Here is a 16571-nt window from a genome sequence, read left to right on the forward strand (position 1 = left end):
GCTCGAGATCGAGTGGCCGACGGTGTCGAGAGTCGAGACCCAACCGGCGTTATTGCCATGGAGGACGATATGTCAGCAACTATGGACACAGTAGCTACAGCAATCAAACACTCAGTGTAGCAAGACCGTTGCAATGAGCTCTGCAGGCAGATAACCAGCCTGCAACGACAAGATACCAGTGACTTGCCAGATCGTTCCAACGAGGGCCCAGGTTCATCTTGCGATTTGGCCTGCAGCTTACTTGAGCGGTGGCTGGCTTGCCTTGCTCACAAACGCGAACGGAGTGACAGGGCGCCCTCACTGCTTTAGTGTCGATTACTCGGAGCTGATAACCAGCGCTCAGCTGGCGGTGATGAAAGCGAGCGTCCGGCAGTTGTTATTCCTAGCCAACATGTAATTGTGCCTCTCCCCGTGGTCGGTTCATCAACAACCCTGCGTGGCTTTAATCCTCCGGGTCTGCCCAGATGACCATATTCGTCGGCGCATCCTCCAAGTCCGTGAAGAACTGACAAACCTGTCTATCCGAGTACCTCATGCTGAAATGGATCAAAATAAAGGTAGTCCCCGGCCAGCTGCGTATGACGGGCTCCAAATCGCTCCACTTTGTGTGCTTGGTTTTGTCCGCCTGCGCGGCATGGTCCTCGTACAAGAAGCTGCACTCTGTAATGACAACGGGTATCCCGTCCCGCAGCCAGGGCGGCTCGGAAGCCAAGGTGGCGATTGTGGTGTCGCCCAGAAACGCAAACATGGGCACCGAGTGAGGTTCTGTGATTTCCACGCCCGACCGTCGCAGATCCCGGAGCTGGGGCCCGGCGAGCGATTTGTATTCTTGCTTCAAGCGGTTAGTAGTGGATGAGAAGACGTATCCTACGCAGGGAACGGTGTGGTCGCAGTTGAACGCTGTGGCTGTGATGCCCTTTAGTCGCCGGAGCGGGACTGTGTCTCCGTGCATGACGCCGTGGGTGACGTGGGTGTTTAGAAATGCCCGCTCCTGGGGCGTTCGCCCGTCGGCGTCTGTTTCTCCATTCGTGTCGTCTACTTTGTAACCTTGCTTCTCTGCATCGCCTACCTCAACGAGGCCTCCCAGGTTCATCATTGTCGTGCCGAGAATGTGAGTGTCGAAGATGTGCTTCATTTCTGCGGGGCAATATACGTCTGGGGGATCTTCTCTTTTCACAAAGGCGAACGCTAGAAGCGTGTGGTCTGCGTGTCCGTGGGTGAGAAAGATGTGCTTTGGCCTTTGCTTGTTGACACAGAGGCCGGCGTCGAGGAGGAGGTTGAGCTGGGGGATGACGAAGGATGTGTGCCAAGCCGCGCGGGACCGGCCCGTCAGAACGAGGTGGTTGTGTGGCCTCGGGAATTTCCATTCCAGCACTTCGGAGCGTGTTGGTTGTGGGAGGGGCGTGGCAAAGGATATTTTGCCCATGGCTTTTGAGTGAAGCGAGAAGGGGGTCTTGGAGAAACATGGTGATGATATATCGAAGATGTACGGAGTTCGTGAGGCGGACAAAGGTAGTTCGTTTGGTGCCCCACAATAAAGTTGTTTGTTTTGACGGCAAGAATGCATTACCAGCAAACAGGCAAATGTCAAAATGCAGGCGCTTTGGAATTTTTTGCGTCACTGATACTGATACATAAATGGAGAATGATTCATCGCTGCGCTGTATACTTGCTTTAATTTCTAAATGGAATTGGGCATTCGCTATTCAGGGGGTTGGAGCCTCCCAGAGTACAAGACGTGAATTGAGTTACTTGTACATATATTGATATATCAGAAAAATAGATCTACCAAATTAACCACAATATCGTGCTTCTCTATCCGATCAACTACGTTGGGCCTCAATCCGACGGCACCAATCCCTCCCATGCGCCAGCTGATACGCACAAAGACTCGGCTCCAGCAAAATACTCACAAATGCCGCGACGCAGATGCCTCCACTGTCACTTACAGTGGTAGCACTCAAGCTAAACTCGCGCTCTTCTTCAGGGATATTCTCCATGATCTCAGCGAAGCAATTCACGTACACTGCCCCTCCCAGCAGGCCTTCCCAGAATATAATGATAAAGACAATATACACCGAAGGGATAAAGAAGAACAAACTTTGAAGAATCAGAAGCACCATGTTGCCAACCTGCAGGACGGACGGAACGTAGAGTGTGTGGATGCGGATAAATGGAGTGGAGGATCGAGAAATGAAGACACCCAGCTGATACAAGAATCCATAAAAGGGGTAAAAGCCACGATATTCTTCAAAAGGAGACGATTCGACGGGAAAGAGGAGGGTCGGCGAAACCCCTTGGTTGATGATGTACTCGGCGATGTACACAAGTAAGAGAGGTGCCATGTATGGAATAAACAGAGACTTGGCGCGCCTCAAGTTGTTTCTGAACGAGCTTGACCCCTCTGGGCTGTGTAGCGAGTAAGCTGCGTGAACATTCGAGGGGCCTGGCGCCAGCAGCGCAGACGAAGCCGCTCCCTGAGGCATATCCTCCACATCCTCTTCCGTAAGATCCTGGTCTGGAACCGTTTCATAGTCCTCCTGCTGCAAAGACTTTCGCAACGGATCCAGCGGCAAAATGAAGAAGAAGCTCACAAACATGACAGCAGGGAGAGACGCAGAAAACAGCAAGCTGTCTCTCACGCTGAATCTCCACCACTCCGTCAAGACAACGTACAGGCCGGCACCGACTAGGCCGGCAGCACCGGTCCCCGACCCCCATCCTACAAGGCTTATGTGTCCATAGTAGTGCGACAATCCCAAGAAGCTGAGCTCGCCTCCTCCGCTGCTCAGGCTCGCCAGCACCACCCCGACCATCTTTACCAACACCGATTTCGACGGCGGCGTTAACGCAACCATGAGCATGCCGACGGCCGACAAGGTAATGAAGACAAGGACTCTCACCCGGTACGGGATGTGGTGTATGAAGTACGGCGCGATGAGCTTGGTGAAGAATGACGGCATGACATCGGCGAGGAGGACGACGCCTTTGGGGATAGAGGAACCGACGAGGTCTTGGGCAGCCGAAAGAATGATGACATAGAGAACATTATTGATCAGGCCTGTTGCATCGCACGTCATGTTAGTCGCAGCTGTCACGAGATCTGTAGCGGAAAGAGGCATTGAGAAATCAGGCGCAGCGCACCGAATAGCCAAAAGGCGATGAGAACCTTGGTATCCTGGTGTCGGAGCAGGGACGACATTCTGGAGCGATACGTTGCCCATGATGAGCCTGGGTGCCCGGGCATGGGGAGCAGCACCGACGAAGACGATGGCGTGCTGCGGCCTGTCATTGTGGTGGATGTGCAGACATGGCCTCGATCTGGGGTCCCGAGATCGAGGGTGACGGGTTGCGGCAAGGAAGAAGCTGGGGTTATGGATGTCCGCGACGTCACGCGACATGCGGCTGTACATGGCGAGGACTGGACTGCTTTGTACCTGATACGCCTCACCACACCACCACCACACCACAATGCAACTCTGTTAACAGTTGTCGAGTACAATATCGGGTTACATTGAAAAGAAAAAACCTGCATGCAAGAACTTCTGCATTTTGTTTCTAGAACCTATATCCGACAGACCCTTATCGCGGGGAATATCCCTGTCTCCTTCCTACTCTCCGTCACGCTCTGTGGCGCAATCCACCCTTCGGCCGAAATACTATCTGGCACGCTCTCCTGCGTTTAATACTCGTCGCCCTTGAACTGGTAGGTGTTCAAGTCGGCCTCGGTATGTATGATTTCATCCATGACATGATATCACCTTACAGTAGATGCTCTCGCCATGTATTCTGATGTTGAATTTGGGCGAAATACAAGCGATTCAATGCTGCGTGGAGAATCCCGGAGGCTTTGGTCCTGTTCGAGATCGACGCGACCTTTTGTGGCGAAGGAGCTGTTATCGACTCCTGGTAGTATTGTTTTTAGTACTTCTTGTCTATATTCCATGCAACTGAGCATAGCGAAAATGATACTAGTAATAATACTACGTCTTTTATCAAAGAATAATAATGGGCGGTTCGTGTGAAGCTATCCAGTCAATCAATTACTATAACCAGCACTAGAGCTCAGAATGCCTAGTCCCTATAAGCACTGGTTGCGGACCACTAAAACCACTGGCATGGGTCGGCAAATGCCGGTAAAATGCACCAGACCCGGTAAAACGGCGGCTCGATTTTCCACTGCTAACAATCAATTTCCCGTCATCAACTATTCCCGATGCCGACGCCAAAAATTTGGCGATAGTTTCACCACAGGTCCCAGCAAATGCGCCTTAATTGGCACACACCTCAGCTCGACACCGCCTCCCGCCATCAGAGATTGATCCCAAAATGTCTTCCGCGAATAAAGAGGATGCATGTCCCGTCGATCACAAAACCCGCGACGCATGGCTCTCCCAAGCTCGCGCAGCCGAAGCTACCAAGTCGCAAGCCGCCGCCGCCCAATGTCCCGTGGACCATACCTCACAAGCGCAGTCCAAGTCATGGACTCAGGTAATAACATCTTATATGCCCTGGACGTCAGCATCAACGGCACCAGCCACCCCCGAAATCAAGCCTCGCAATGCTGCTCTCACCACTGATCGCGTCATCTCGACTATTCCCCGATCTACCACCGGGTCCGAGGCATGTCCCGTAGACCACGGCGCATCCGCCAATGCACCCAACGCCGAAATCGAATCCGGCGTCGACGCCTCCGGGAACTGGGTCTATCCCTCGGAGAAGATGTTTTTCGACGCCATGAAGCGCAAGGGCTACGATGCGAGAGTCGCAGACATGAAAACCGTGGTGCCGATTCATAATGCCGTCAACGAACGCGCCTGGCAGCAGATTAAAGAGTGGGAGGCTCCGTATCTCTCAAAATCAAGGTATGTTTCCAAACCATTCGGTTTCTCCCTGGACGCCCGCCCAGTGCTGACAAGAGGCGATTGTCAGCTGCGGCGGGCCAAAACTCGAATCCTTCGCCAACAAAAACGACCGCATGACGCCGACCGCCCGTATCAACACCATCCTCGGATACACCGCGCCCTTTGACCGCCACGACTGGGTTATTGACCGATGCGGCACTCGCGTCGAATACGTGATTGACTTTTATGCCGGGCGGCCGGGCGCCAAGGATAAGGCCGGGCCGAGCTTTTATCTTGACGTGCGGCCCAAGCTGAATACCTGGGAGGGCGTCAAGATGCGCGCCATGCGATGGACGGGTTTGGCGTGACGCCCCTGCCAAGGGCGGCTGAATATTGGCATTGCCTTCACTCTGTACAAAAGGAAGAAAAGAGTTTACGAAAACCTGTATGATACCATTTGGCGTTGGGCGGCATCTACACCAGTTGCCTGCGTGCGTTATAGACGAGCTTTTGCTCTTGTACAATATACTCCTCCCCATGTTTGGAGAAGTTTCCCCTCTTCGTTCGTTCTCATACCAATCGTCTAGTTCGCCATTCTGGCGAGTCAATCGTAAGCTATTCTACATGATTTTCGCATCCATCAATCTTTGCGTGGCTACTCGTCCTTCCGGGCAGCTGACTGGGCACGGAGTCGAATAGGCGCACTCGTCTCAAAGGCCTGCGCCTCCAGATCCCAACCCAGCCGGCTCAGTGACTTCCACAGGTCCTCGTCATCCGCGTGCCTCTGCGTGAGTACTGCGGAGGTCTCGACGTGGCGGCCCTCCTTATCCATCGACCAAGCAGTCTCCATTGCTTTAAACCACGCCAAGACGGCGTGTCTGGGTTCGCAGCCGAACCAAAGCAGTACCTTGATGACTCCAATACGGCCGTCGCGCGGCTCCGTAACAAACAAGGTGTACTCTTCCCCATCTACCACCTTGACTCGTCTCCCATTGCAGCTCGCAGCGGCCCTTTGGTAGCTCTCGGCAAATTCAATCTTGCAAACCCGTTCGGCAAGGCGGCCACCTACCACAGGAAGCCACAAGACAATGTTCTCCCGCGCGGCCACGGCCTCTGGAGTAAGCACCCTCCCCGTCGTCATGTACTCCCGGAACAGAATCGTAGCTCGCTGGCGATTAAGCGTCGTCATACAAACGCTCCTCACGCCGAGATAGTTCATCCAGAGATGCGCAAAGACCAAAGCCACCATCAAATAAACGACACTCTGATGATCTTGCACAAGCTTGACCACCAGCGTGCCGACGACAAGCCCAATCAACCCCACCGCCGTTTCCTGGCTGGCCTCCTTGGCATTCAGCTCGGCCAAGTTGTCGTGTTTGGCAAAGTGCACGCTCAAGGCGGCCTTGCTAGCACCGGCCGCCACTCCGCACAGGGCCCGCAGGGCCTGCCCGACAGAGAGGGCCAGAATCTTGCCGTAGTCCCCAAAGTAGGGGCTGTAGAGCTCGAGGAAAAACGCCGAGTCGTTGAAGATGTCGGCCAGGAAGCGGAACCGCTTGGCGTCGGGCTCGATGCGCAGGCCGAAGCGGTGCGCGAACACGATGGTGGCGATGCGGGACGTGGCATCCGTGAGGATGGTGATGAGCATCGCAAATGTGGCGGAGGAGTCGGCATCTCCCACCCCCAGGCCCTGGAGCAAAGCTCGGTTGGCCAGGAGGGACGTGATTGTCGAGAAGAAAGCCTGCAGAGAATCATACGTTTGATAGGCGAGGTAGTCGTTGGATACGGAGTGAGGAAATCCAATGGGCAGAAAGGCGTCTGAGAGAAATCGTTTCCATTCCCGCACGGAGCTGTGAATGATGCTGTTTGGCTCGGTTTTGGATTCCAGCTGCCGCGTGAAATGTCAGTAGATTGATTCATGGGTTGGTGGTGGAGTGAGTGAGTGAGTTGAGTGTTGGAGCATGGTGGAACTGACAATTGCTATGGTATTGTCTGAGCGATGAAGCCAGCGACGTTGAACATTGCCCGACTTGTCAAGCTCAGAAATCTCGACATCGTCCCCTTGCTTGATCAAATCTGCGAACTGAATGGGCGTCTGGTCATTGGTATCGTTGTGGAGGGCTTTTTGCTCCATGGTGAGTGAGATGTCAGAGGTGCGAAATTGCCAAAGTGGTGCCGGAATCGTACGGAGTAATAAGCCATAAATGAGATGACAATGATTTCGCACCGTGGTCCGCAACACACGTTTGGAAAGAAAAAAAGAGAGAAAAACTGAATGGTGAAGAGGAAAAGTGTGGGTTCACGTGTTCATGACACGGTGTTGTGAAAACATGCCTGTTTATTTTAATAGCCAGTCGCTCACAGCTGCCAACTACACCCTGCCAGCTGGTGATGGCGGGCGGGATGACTGACGCCGACCAAGCTTCAGGCCGCGTTATGTTGCGAGAGTTCCGCGAATCACCCGAAATCACCTGGTGTGTCGAAGAAAGTTGCCAATATGCAATGCCTCTGAGTAATTACAGCACTTCATTAATATATATGGCTTGCTTCTAGGTGAACAATGACATGTCTAGCCTCAAATCTCACAGCATGCCTACCTCTTCACAGCCTGACCATCCTCACCCACCAAATACTCTTCCGTCTTCAACGGACCCTCGCCAACGCCAGTCATAATGACTCTGCTCACTCCGTCCTTCAACGTGCTGGCAATTCCATCTTCCAACTTTGCGCCAGACTTGACGCTAGAGCTGTCGTCTTTCCATCCCGAAACGCCATTCAGAACTCCTGCAAACGCACCAAGCACTGTGGGGGCATCTTCCTCAAGATAGTAAACGACGCAGTTGGGACCGGCATCAAACGTGTAAGCGGCAATGGTCTTTCCAGCCTTGGCGTTGATTGACTCCACGGCGCGGATAGCCGCACGAGAGACGTCGTTCATGTAGAAAATTGGGGGATATGTATCGGCACAGCAGGCGTGGAACGAATTGGAGTCGCGCATGGTAACTTCGGCAAACTTGGCAAAGTCCTTGGCCTTGATAGCCTTCTCCATGAGGTCCATGTTGGCGGGGACGACTTGGGCGATTCTCTGCTGGAACAAGCCGGACGTGGCGACTGTTTGCTGCATGCCAGAGGTGGATGAAACGCCCTTCTTGGCGGCGCTGACAACGAGGATAAGTGCACGCATGCTGGGCCAGTGCGACGCCGGCGCGACCAGATCGGCCATGGAGTCGCTCCCGTCCTCCTTGTCTCCCATTCTCCACGCAACATAGCCGCCAAAGAGGCTGCGGCATGCTGACCCAGAACCCTGTCTAGCAATCAGGGAAAGCTCTGACGGCGACTCTGGAAGTTCGTATAGGTTGGCAATGGCCTGAACCAAGGCGGCGAAGCCAGCGGCCGAGGAAGCCAGACCAGCAGCTGTGGGGAAGTTGTTCTCGGAGACAATCTTCAGGGGCAAGGTCGACAACTTGGGAAGAGATGCGTTGGAAGCTTCCAGGGCGGCACGGCGAGCTCTCAATTCGCGGAAGCAGGCTTGGGTTCGTGCTCCGGAGATGTCCGAGAGTTCGCCATTGAGCATCAGGCTATCACCATCGGAAAAGGAGGCGGAGCAGGAGGCTGTCGTCAGGGTTCGGAGATCAGCTTGAGAGAGCGTGACGGAGAGGGAACTGTTGGTCGGGAGGTTGAGTTTCGCATCTCGCTTGCCCCAGTATCTATTCGAGACGATGTCAGCAGAGGTTCGCCCTCAATTGCAAGACTGAGCGTGGTGGGGGAGACAATTACTTCACAACGGCGATATTCACCGGGGCCGTGGTGCTCGCGCGATAGACCTTGTTGTCAGCCATTGTCGAAACGTCTGTCGGCTGTCAACTGTCAATTGTCGGGAGTGGGTGAAGTTTGACAAGTACAACGAACACTTGGCCTTGCGGAGAGATTTGGCCTACACCGCTAGACCCTGGGAAAAGAAATCAATGGCGAGAGCATTCGAGAAGGAGACTGATTGGGCTTGGCCGTCACACGTTTGGCCCGTCGCATTCGTCTTTTAGTGCGGGGCTCCGTTGGGAAAACCCCGCCATCGCCGCCCGAGGTTGCCAAGTCGACCAACATTGACGGATGAGATTGGCCACCTGTTCAGCATCTCAATCACCTTAGTGTCGAGCTAGCATTGACAGATGGCATCTGGGATCCAACCAGTCGTTGACATTTGCAAGTTGGAGACGCAATTAGAGGTTCTCCACTGTTAACCTCGCAGATCACTCCCACGTTTGATGGTGACAAACACCAAGAAGTCGACGATCACTACAACATCAATATCGAGCCACAAACCGGCGCAAAGCGTTAAACATTCATCATGACATCACGAAACGCCACAAGAGTCTTGACAACTATTACAATTTATTATCCAAGCCCGGCAGAATACAAAGCCAATCCAAGCACTAGTGTGTCCATTGACGGAGTGACGAGAAATGGTCCCCGAATCCACCGGTTGTGCTCTCATGTGAGCTAATATAACAAGTACAGAACAGAGAGGGAAAAGATACAGGCCCCCTCTCCAAGAAGTGATGCGCTTTGGAGCTAATAAAACAAGTACAGAACAGAGAGGAAAAAGATACAGGCCCCCTCTCCAAGAAGTGATGCGCTTTGCTACCATCTTCATCCAGGGCACCGACATATACATTCATTACGACAAGTTGGAGTCCATTGGGCCCCTAACCGATTGAAGTCGATCAGAGGCTAGAGCAACCACGCCAATAGGGTGTTCGCTCGATATAGTAGCCCCTGAGCGTGTTGCTGACACGCATAAACTCGCGACGGAAAGTCAAGTACCGATCCTCGCCGGGCAGGTCTGCCAAAAGGAGAAAGCAGAAAGGATACCACGTGGAAATAAAGGTCTGTTCCAGCGGACTAAATTCGTTGGCGTTGTACACCGGGCGGCTCAGGCCAACGGGCACGACGATGTAATAGTCCGTGTGGATTCTCGCAACGACGAGGTTGAGAATTCTGGCGTCTAGAAGCATACTTTGGATGCGATAAGTGAACTGGTCCAAGACGGCTCCTCCCTCGAATGCTGGGTAGTATCTCTTGTGCGGATAGCCACTCTGCGAGGCCTTTTCAAAGATTTCTTTGGCCTGGGAGCTCCAGTAGTAATCATGATCATGGTCATGGGCCCATTTGACAAGTTCTTCGCCGCTTTGTCTGCTCCATGGCTTCCAGCGGAAGTATCCCATGAAGTCCATCTCCCAGTTGAGGCGCGAGTTGTCAGCCATGAGGGCGGCCCGGGTATACAACACCTCGACTCCCGCACGTAGCATCATTCTGTCACAACGCGTTCGTTGTCGAGCGTTTACGATACTCGGGAACCAACGCTGCATAGGAGGCATGACCGGGGTGCGGTACAGATACGCCGGAACTGGGGTCGGTCGAGGTGCTTCTTCGCCATTGCGGGCGACTCCAGCTACAGAGGATACTCTTGCCCAGTTACATAGGATTGAGGGTCCGTCGTATGCCACGTTGTGAGCCAACAGTGCGCTCTCGGTCAGTGGCCCTCGTGGGCCAGGTCGGATACGTCTGTGGTTGACGGATGCCAAATCGAGAGCGGTTATGGTATTAGAGGCGAATGGCACTGGCGAGTCAAGTGGCGTAGAAGTTTCGTTGCGTGACAAGTCGAGCGCAAGTATAGTGTTTGAGGCCGTTCGTGCATGGCCCGTTTCCGTAGACAAGGGCGGAAACTCATAGATGGGCCGGGGGCGTGATGCAAGACTTGCACGTCGGGAACGTATTGGAAGCGTCAACCTTGCACCGAAAGTAGGAGCCATGGTTGAAGATGTTGAGGCCAAGGGCGAACTCGGGGGCATGATGACTGTGAAAAGAGACTGTGACGTTGGTGTTTTCGTAGCTGACAGTAGTAATACAGAAAAGCGAATTAGAGTACGTCTTTGTAGAACATGGAAGACGAAGAGACTGGGCAGCTGAGCATGTATATGTCTTTTCCCCAGAGGGCTGGGATTAAAGGCTTGCCCATATACTTTGGATTTTGCAAGTAGCTGAAGCATATCGCAAAGGACCGGCTAACTAAACATGGCACTATAATGGCCTAGCATTGTCTAGTAGGCTTAACCTGGTACTTTTGAGAATGCTACTTGAATTATACGAGATGCCACACACTAGGGCAGGCGGTATCAAAGTTGAAAGACGCAAGGACACTTTGCTGGACAAGTACATGGGGGCTACGAGAGAGCGAGGGATGGTGATGGAATTGACTATTACGGCACACTGTGGAACTTTATGGAGCTCTTTGGCTGAATCTTATCGTCGTTAGGTTGGACCGAAATAATGTAATGCCAATGTGAACACTGGCACAAGACGTCAAACGCCAAGGTACGTATCAGAGGGCATTCAAGCAGAACAACTCCTAGCAGATGGCACTGAACATGGCCACCGATGTACTTGAACAACCAGACACTCAAAGAATTATGCAGTTACGCTGGCAAAGGTTGACTACCCGTCGAGTTCTGCTGTAATATATCATGACACCGCCACAAAGAGCAAGGGTAGAACTACTAATTCGAAGAACTCTAAGTAACTACGCGGACCATCAAAATGCACCGTCTTCTTACATGGTAGAATGTACACATTCTAAAGACATTGGGAGTTTTCTTGGTTTTTTTTTTGGCAGAATTATAATGAAAAGACTCGGTAAGTCAAGTGAGGCCAAGTCAAAAGAGCTAGGACAGCCGTCTACAAGTGTCTGGTTACTCTGGTACAATATTGTCTGGACTCTGCAGCTCTGCAGGTCTATTTCGTCTGCTGCTTTCTCGTGTCGCCAGCGGGGTACATGAAGCTTTCAAATCGATCAGGATGCCGGCACGGAGAAGTCACTGCATAGTAGACAGTTGGAGGCTGGGAGCCACGTGCACGGCTCGAAGCTTAAACATGAAGAGGTGATGCCGTCGGCGCCCCGCCGAAGTTTGCGTGCGCCTCCAGACAGTGAGCAGCGAGCAGTGAGCACCAGCAAGCGACTGCCGTCTTGTTCCTGGGCCTGGGAGCGGCAAGCCGCGGCACTTGCGAGCCGACCACATGACGTCTGTACCGTCTGGCGCTGGTGACGTCATTATACCAGCAGATGCACAGATGCACAGATGCGCACCGTCACGTTCAGCAATCATGGCTGCACACGCGACCATCAATTAATTCCATTGACCTCGCATCGCCCACAGAGGTTGCTGGACCGCACTGCTTTTATCTGTGGCCTTTTCACGCCGTGCCTGCACAATTGCCGCTCGCGCTTGAATTCTGCACGGCGCCATGGGCCATGTCATCCGTGGCACCACGTTGGCCGCCAAAAAGATGGCTTGGTCGCCCGCCGTGAGCTTGGGCAACCCGCAAGCTGGCTGTTGGAGAGCTTCACCGTGGCCCATGATAGCGCCTAGTGCTCTCAAGCTTCAGTTTTCAAGTTCCAGCACAAGGCATACCAACCACACTAGCCCCCGGGACGAGGCTCGCGGCCGCGGTTCAACACAGCGAAAGGTCGATGACAGGCCGTGGCATCGTGAGAGCAGTGGATCGCTGCCCAAGTCGACCTCGCCTGACCCGACCGGGGGAGATGCAACCAAAGGTCTGTGGAAGTCAAGGGCCTGCTCATCCTTGTTTCCGCGACACGAGAGGCGCTAACTGCTCGTCGCAGGTCGTCTGCTAACAACTCCCACTCGACTGCTGAAGCTCATCCTCCCCATCCCCTTTCACCCCGAGCAAGAATACATCAATTCGAACGAGACCAAGACAAACAAGCCGAAACAAGAAGCGGTTGAGCCTCTAGCGTTGCTCGTCCATCCGCAGCAGCCGCTCTCCTACCTGGAGAGGCTCATTCAGGCCGAAATCCCCCCTCTTCGGGTAAAGGATCGCGAGAAACTGCCCGAAATCATCTTCCGGGCCGAGGCAGACTACACGGGCGGCAACAAGAGTGATGAGAAAAGGGGGGAGTCGAATGGCAACGGGTCCAATGTTGCATCTTATTCTGGTCTCGGGCGTGAGGGGCCAAGCAAAGGCGACACTCACTGGGTCCGATGGAGTGGAAGCACCGAGATTGGCGACTTTATTAGAGACGCCGCTCGTGGCCGCGAGTTTTCCGTCACGATCGAGGGGCACGGCGAGGAGCTGCGAGTTGCCGTGCCGAGCTTCAAGGACAGAACATACTACATGCGAATGAGGCTGCGGCGAATGTCGCAGGAGATTGACCAGATGGCAACGGTGAAGCGGGAGTGCGATCTATTGGCGCACAAGGGTGCTCATGCACTCGCCAAGGGCGGCTTCGCGGCGTTGGCTGGCTGGTGGGGGATTGTTTACTATGTGACATTTCACACCGACATGGGCTGGGACCTGGTCGAGCCCATTACCTACCTCGCGGGACTGGCCAGCATCATGGGCGGCTATCTGTGGTTCTTGTTCATCAGCCGGGACTTGAGCTACAAGGCGGCCATGAACGTGACGGTTTCAAGGCGGCAAAACGCTCTGTATCAAGAACGGGGGTTCGACCCGGCGAAATGGGACCAACTCGTACATGACGCCAATGGTCTTCGACGAGAGATCAAGTTTGCCGCTACGGAATACGGCGTGGAGTGGGATGAAATGAAGGATTTGGGGGGTGAGGAAGTCAAAGAGGCATTGGAGGAGGAGAAGAGTGGCAAGGAAAGGAAGCGAGAGCAGGAGGAGGAGGATGATGACGGCGATGACGATGACCAGGGCCAGGGCCATGGCCAAGGCCAAGAGCGCAAAAGGAAGAGATCAGAGAGTTCCAAGACGTCTTGACATGAGCCTTTGCGGAGCATCAAGTGTCGAGTCCACGTTTGGCTGGCAACACGGCGTACTCGGCATTCAATAGATTTCATGGCATTTATCAGCCATCACAGGCCAATCATGCGGTGACGCACTTGTGACAAAGATGGACGCAATAGCCGCAAAAAAACCCCGGCGTCTCGTCACTGTAGCATAGAACTTCCCTTCTGGTCACATCTGTCACAACGGGAGCATCCACGGTCAGCCCACGGTGCACACAAGCCCCGCCCCCGACAGGCACCCAATGTCCGAGAAGGCCTTGGTCAAGATCGGCCAAATGCGGTTCCTGGTGTTGGTCATGCTGTTGGAAACACGCATCGCGTGATTGGCCCGTCTCGGCGCAACCCGGGCCATGGTCAGGCCCGGCTCGGAGTATCACACCAAGGCTGTGTTTTTATCCATTTATTTGATGCAATTTGGCGCTTTCTGCTCTTGCCGAGATGGCGAGCAAGGCAATTATTGAGCGGCAGGACATGGCACGGTTGGCTTTGTTTGGCCTGGCTCGAATCCTCGATCACCCCACCTGCCTCTCCCGAGTCCTCAGTCCTCTCTTCCTTCCTCTCCTCATAGCGCTGCAGCGCCCCCTCCAGTCACTCATCCAACTACTCCAGACTGGACCCCAGAGCGGGGCATCATCGCCTTGATCACTTCACCTCTGTTCAGCCGTGAGCCCTGGCCTTCACTCTAAATATTTCTCGGCCCCCTTTCTTTTTCTCTTTCCATTGTTTGTTTTGCTATTCATACTCAAACCCAGTCTGTCTTGGGGCTGGTATGAATCAAAACATCTCTGCGGCACCATGACGCCCCAGATCTTACACTTGCCCGATGGCAAAAAGTTCACCGTCGCCCCCGTCTTTGGCGGCCTGGGGTTCCGCAGCCATAATCACCATAACCTGCTCCATCCGTATCCCGGAGGCTGGATGACGGTGCTGCACACCGAAGAAGACAGGGTCGAGTTTGAGGGCCCCAACGGCGGCGAGGGCCAGAAAGACCACGACGAGAACCTGCCGCCCCAAACAAAAAGGCGGACCAAGCCCTTCACCAGGCCTACGCTGCAGAACGACACGCTCTTCATCTCGTCCATCTCCATCCCTTCCGACGCAGAGTTCAAGCCAGCTGCTAGCCCGACGAGGGAGATCGCCATGATGCTCTGGATCACCCTGTACTGGTACTTTCACCAACCGCCTCCGGACAGGGAACTGCACACGGCGGCCTCCAAGGACACGCCCGCTGGCGCGAAGCCCGTCGGCGAGTGGAGGATTCGCATCAAGAGGGACGGCGTGCTCCGCGGGAGGAATCTAATCCCCAAGCTGGAGAGGATGGGGCTGATTGCCTCCGAGGACACGGCCGTGGGGACCTGCGTCGACGACAGCGGCGACGGTTGGACCAACATGTTTGTCTCAAAGCGCATGTTCTGGCAGATCCCGGCAAACTTGTTCCTGTTCACGCTGCAGCCCGTCCGGGGGGCCGACATGCCCGGCTCCCCCGGCACGAGTCGCCCGGGCTCGCCCATCAAGGAGGACCCGGGGCGTTTGGACGTGCGTCCGATGTACTCGCAGTCGCAATCGCAGTCACAGTCGCAGACGCCGGCCCTCACACCCACGGGCGCCCTGACGCCCAGCGGCGGACAGCTGGCCGCCGATGTGCCGGGCGCGCCTATGCCGACGAGCGTCGCGGCCGCGCCGGCGTTCCCCATCGGGCCGTACTTCTCCTCATCCCATCTGCCGACCTACTTCCCGCCGCCGCCGCTGCAGTACGTCTCCCCCCCCCGCCGCTGCAGTACGTCTACACCAACGGCGCGCGCCACCCGTTGCGGCCCAAGCCCCCGCGGATGGGGGAGGTCTTTTACACCCGCTTCATCGACAGTTTGGGCCAGTACCTGTCGTTCCGGGTCGCCTCGGCCTCGGCCTCGCCGGTACCCTACCTCGGGCCGCTGGGGCCCAACCCCCCGGAGCAGAGCCACCTGTCCTCCATGAGCGACCGAGATCTCCTCCAGTCGTGGTTCGCGAGCCAGCGGGGCAGGGACTTCTGGGGCAGCTACAGGGACTTCTGGGGCAGCTACACCCCCGAATTCCTCGAGACAGCGCTGTGCTCGCGGCACTCCTTCCCGGTGATTGGCCTGTGGGACGGCGTCCCCTTTGGATACTTTGAGCTGTACTGGGTCAAGGAGGACATTCTCGGCCGCCACGTGGGCGACGAGGCGGGCGACTGGGACCGCGGCGTCCACATCATGGTTGGGGAGGAGTGGTCCAGGGGCAGGGTGGCCGCCTGGCTCACGAGCCTGGTGCACTACTGCTTCACGGCCGACCAGAGGACCATGAATGTATGTCTGGAGCCGAGGGTCGATAATCAGAGGTGCGTGTGTGTGTTTGTCTCTGTTAAATGTTTCTCTCCCCCTTTCGTACGAACAAGTGCTGACCTCGGCGCAGGGTGCTGCGACACTTGGACGCGTGCGGCTTCTCCAAGGAGAAGCAGGTTGCGTTTCCTCACAAACAAGCTTGGTTCGTGAAGCTGCGGCGGGAATTCTGGGACGGGCCAGCCCTGTAGGAGCTTGTTGCCGAGGGAGCAATGGCTGGTGATGAGCGGGACAGGTCATCTGATGGGCGTAAGCAACGATAATCTACATTGTAACCTGTAATCGAGCTGCGTTCCTACTACAACCCCGTCATGTTTCTGCGATTTGGCCCCGTCGCCGTGCCATAAACCCCGGTGTTGCTCTTCATGACACACACCCCCTTGACTAGTCTGGTGGTGATGCCTCGCCAACAACTCGGAGCCCTTGAGCCCTTGCTCTACTCCTTCTCGGCGCATCTCGCCTCCGTCGATGCTGCCTCCTCCACTACACGCATTGATGTGTCTAAGCGTGAGCAAGTCGATGGCCGGGATCATTGGGCAGCACGGCAG

General features: G+C 55.0%; 8 protein-coding genes across 8 annotated transcripts; 3 read left to right on the forward strand and 5 right to left on the reverse strand.

Annotated features, from left to right (window-relative positions):
- Window positions 1-442: 442 nt before the first annotated feature.
- MAA_05449 (RNase Z) lies at window positions 443-1426 on the reverse strand (the record flags this gene model as incomplete). Its single annotated transcript, XM_007823447.1, has 1 exon — window positions 443-1426. One exon carries the CDS (start codon window positions 1424-1426, stop codon window positions 443-445), a length of 984 nt encoding a protein of 327 aa, XP_007821638.1.
- Window positions 1427-1823: 397 nt separating this feature from the next.
- On the reverse strand, window positions 1824-3413 carry MAA_05448 (Batten's disease protein Cln3; the record flags this gene model as incomplete). The annotated part of the gene is made up of 1 exon (XM_007823446.1): window positions 1824-3413. One exon carries the CDS (start codon window positions 3411-3413, stop codon window positions 1824-1826), a length of 1590 nt encoding a protein of 529 aa, XP_007821637.1.
- A 916-nt stretch (window positions 3414-4329) lies between these two features.
- MAA_05447 (Cytochrome c/c1 heme-lyase) lies at window positions 4330-5212 on the forward strand (the record flags this gene model as incomplete). Its single annotated transcript, XM_007823445.1, has 2 exons — window positions 4330-4865; window positions 4933-5212. The coding sequence occupies 2 exons, from the start codon at window positions 4330-4332 to the stop codon at window positions 5210-5212; spliced, it is 816 nt and encodes a 271-aa protein (XP_007821636.1).
- A 287-nt stretch (window positions 5213-5499) lies between these two features.
- Window positions 5500-6975, reverse strand: MAA_05446 (DUF647 domain-containing protein; the record flags this gene model as incomplete). Its single annotated transcript, XM_007823444.1, has 2 exons — window positions 5500-6729; window positions 6817-6975. The coding sequence occupies 2 exons, from the start codon at window positions 6973-6975 to the stop codon at window positions 5500-5502; spliced, it is 1389 nt and encodes a 462-aa protein (XP_007821635.1).
- Window positions 6976-7434: 459 nt separating this feature from the next.
- On the reverse strand, window positions 7435-8680 carry MAA_05445 (Diphosphomevalonate decarboxylase; the record flags this gene model as incomplete). The annotated part of the gene is made up of 2 exons (XM_007823443.1): window positions 7435-8548; window positions 8619-8680. 2 exons carry the CDS (start codon window positions 8678-8680, stop codon window positions 7435-7437), a joined length of 1176 nt encoding a protein of 391 aa, XP_007821634.1.
- An 882-nt stretch (window positions 8681-9562) lies between these two features.
- MAA_05444 (uncharacterized protein) lies at window positions 9563-10690 on the reverse strand (the record flags this gene model as incomplete). Its single annotated transcript, XM_007823442.1, has 1 exon — window positions 9563-10690. The coding sequence occupies one exon, from the start codon at window positions 10688-10690 to the stop codon at window positions 9563-9565; it is 1128 nt and encodes a 375-aa protein (XP_007821633.1).
- A 1450-nt stretch (window positions 10691-12140) lies between these two features.
- Window positions 12141-13640, forward strand: MAA_05443 (siderophore biosynthesis protein; the record flags this gene model as incomplete). Its single annotated transcript, XM_007823441.1, has 2 exons — window positions 12141-12450; window positions 12520-13640. The coding sequence occupies 2 exons, from the start codon at window positions 12141-12143 to the stop codon at window positions 13638-13640; spliced, it is 1431 nt and encodes a 476-aa protein (XP_007821632.1).
- An 824-nt stretch (window positions 13641-14464) lies between these two features.
- Window positions 14465-16214, forward strand: MAA_05442 (acetyl CoA:N6-hydroxylysine acetyl transferase; the record flags this gene model as incomplete). Its single annotated transcript, XM_007823440.1, has 3 exons — window positions 14465-15205; window positions 15289-16022; window positions 16097-16214. The coding sequence occupies 3 exons, from the start codon at window positions 14465-14467 to the stop codon at window positions 16212-16214; spliced, it is 1593 nt and encodes a 530-aa protein (XP_007821631.1).
- Window positions 16215-16571: the final 357 nt, after the last annotated feature.

This window comes from Metarhizium robertsii (genome assembly GCF_000187425.2).
Source record: "Metarhizium robertsii ARSEF 23 chromosome Unknown MAA_Scf_2, whole genome shotgun sequence".
Lineage (NCBI taxonomy): Eukaryota > Fungi > Ascomycota > Sordariomycetes > Hypocreales > Clavicipitaceae > Metarhizium > Metarhizium robertsii.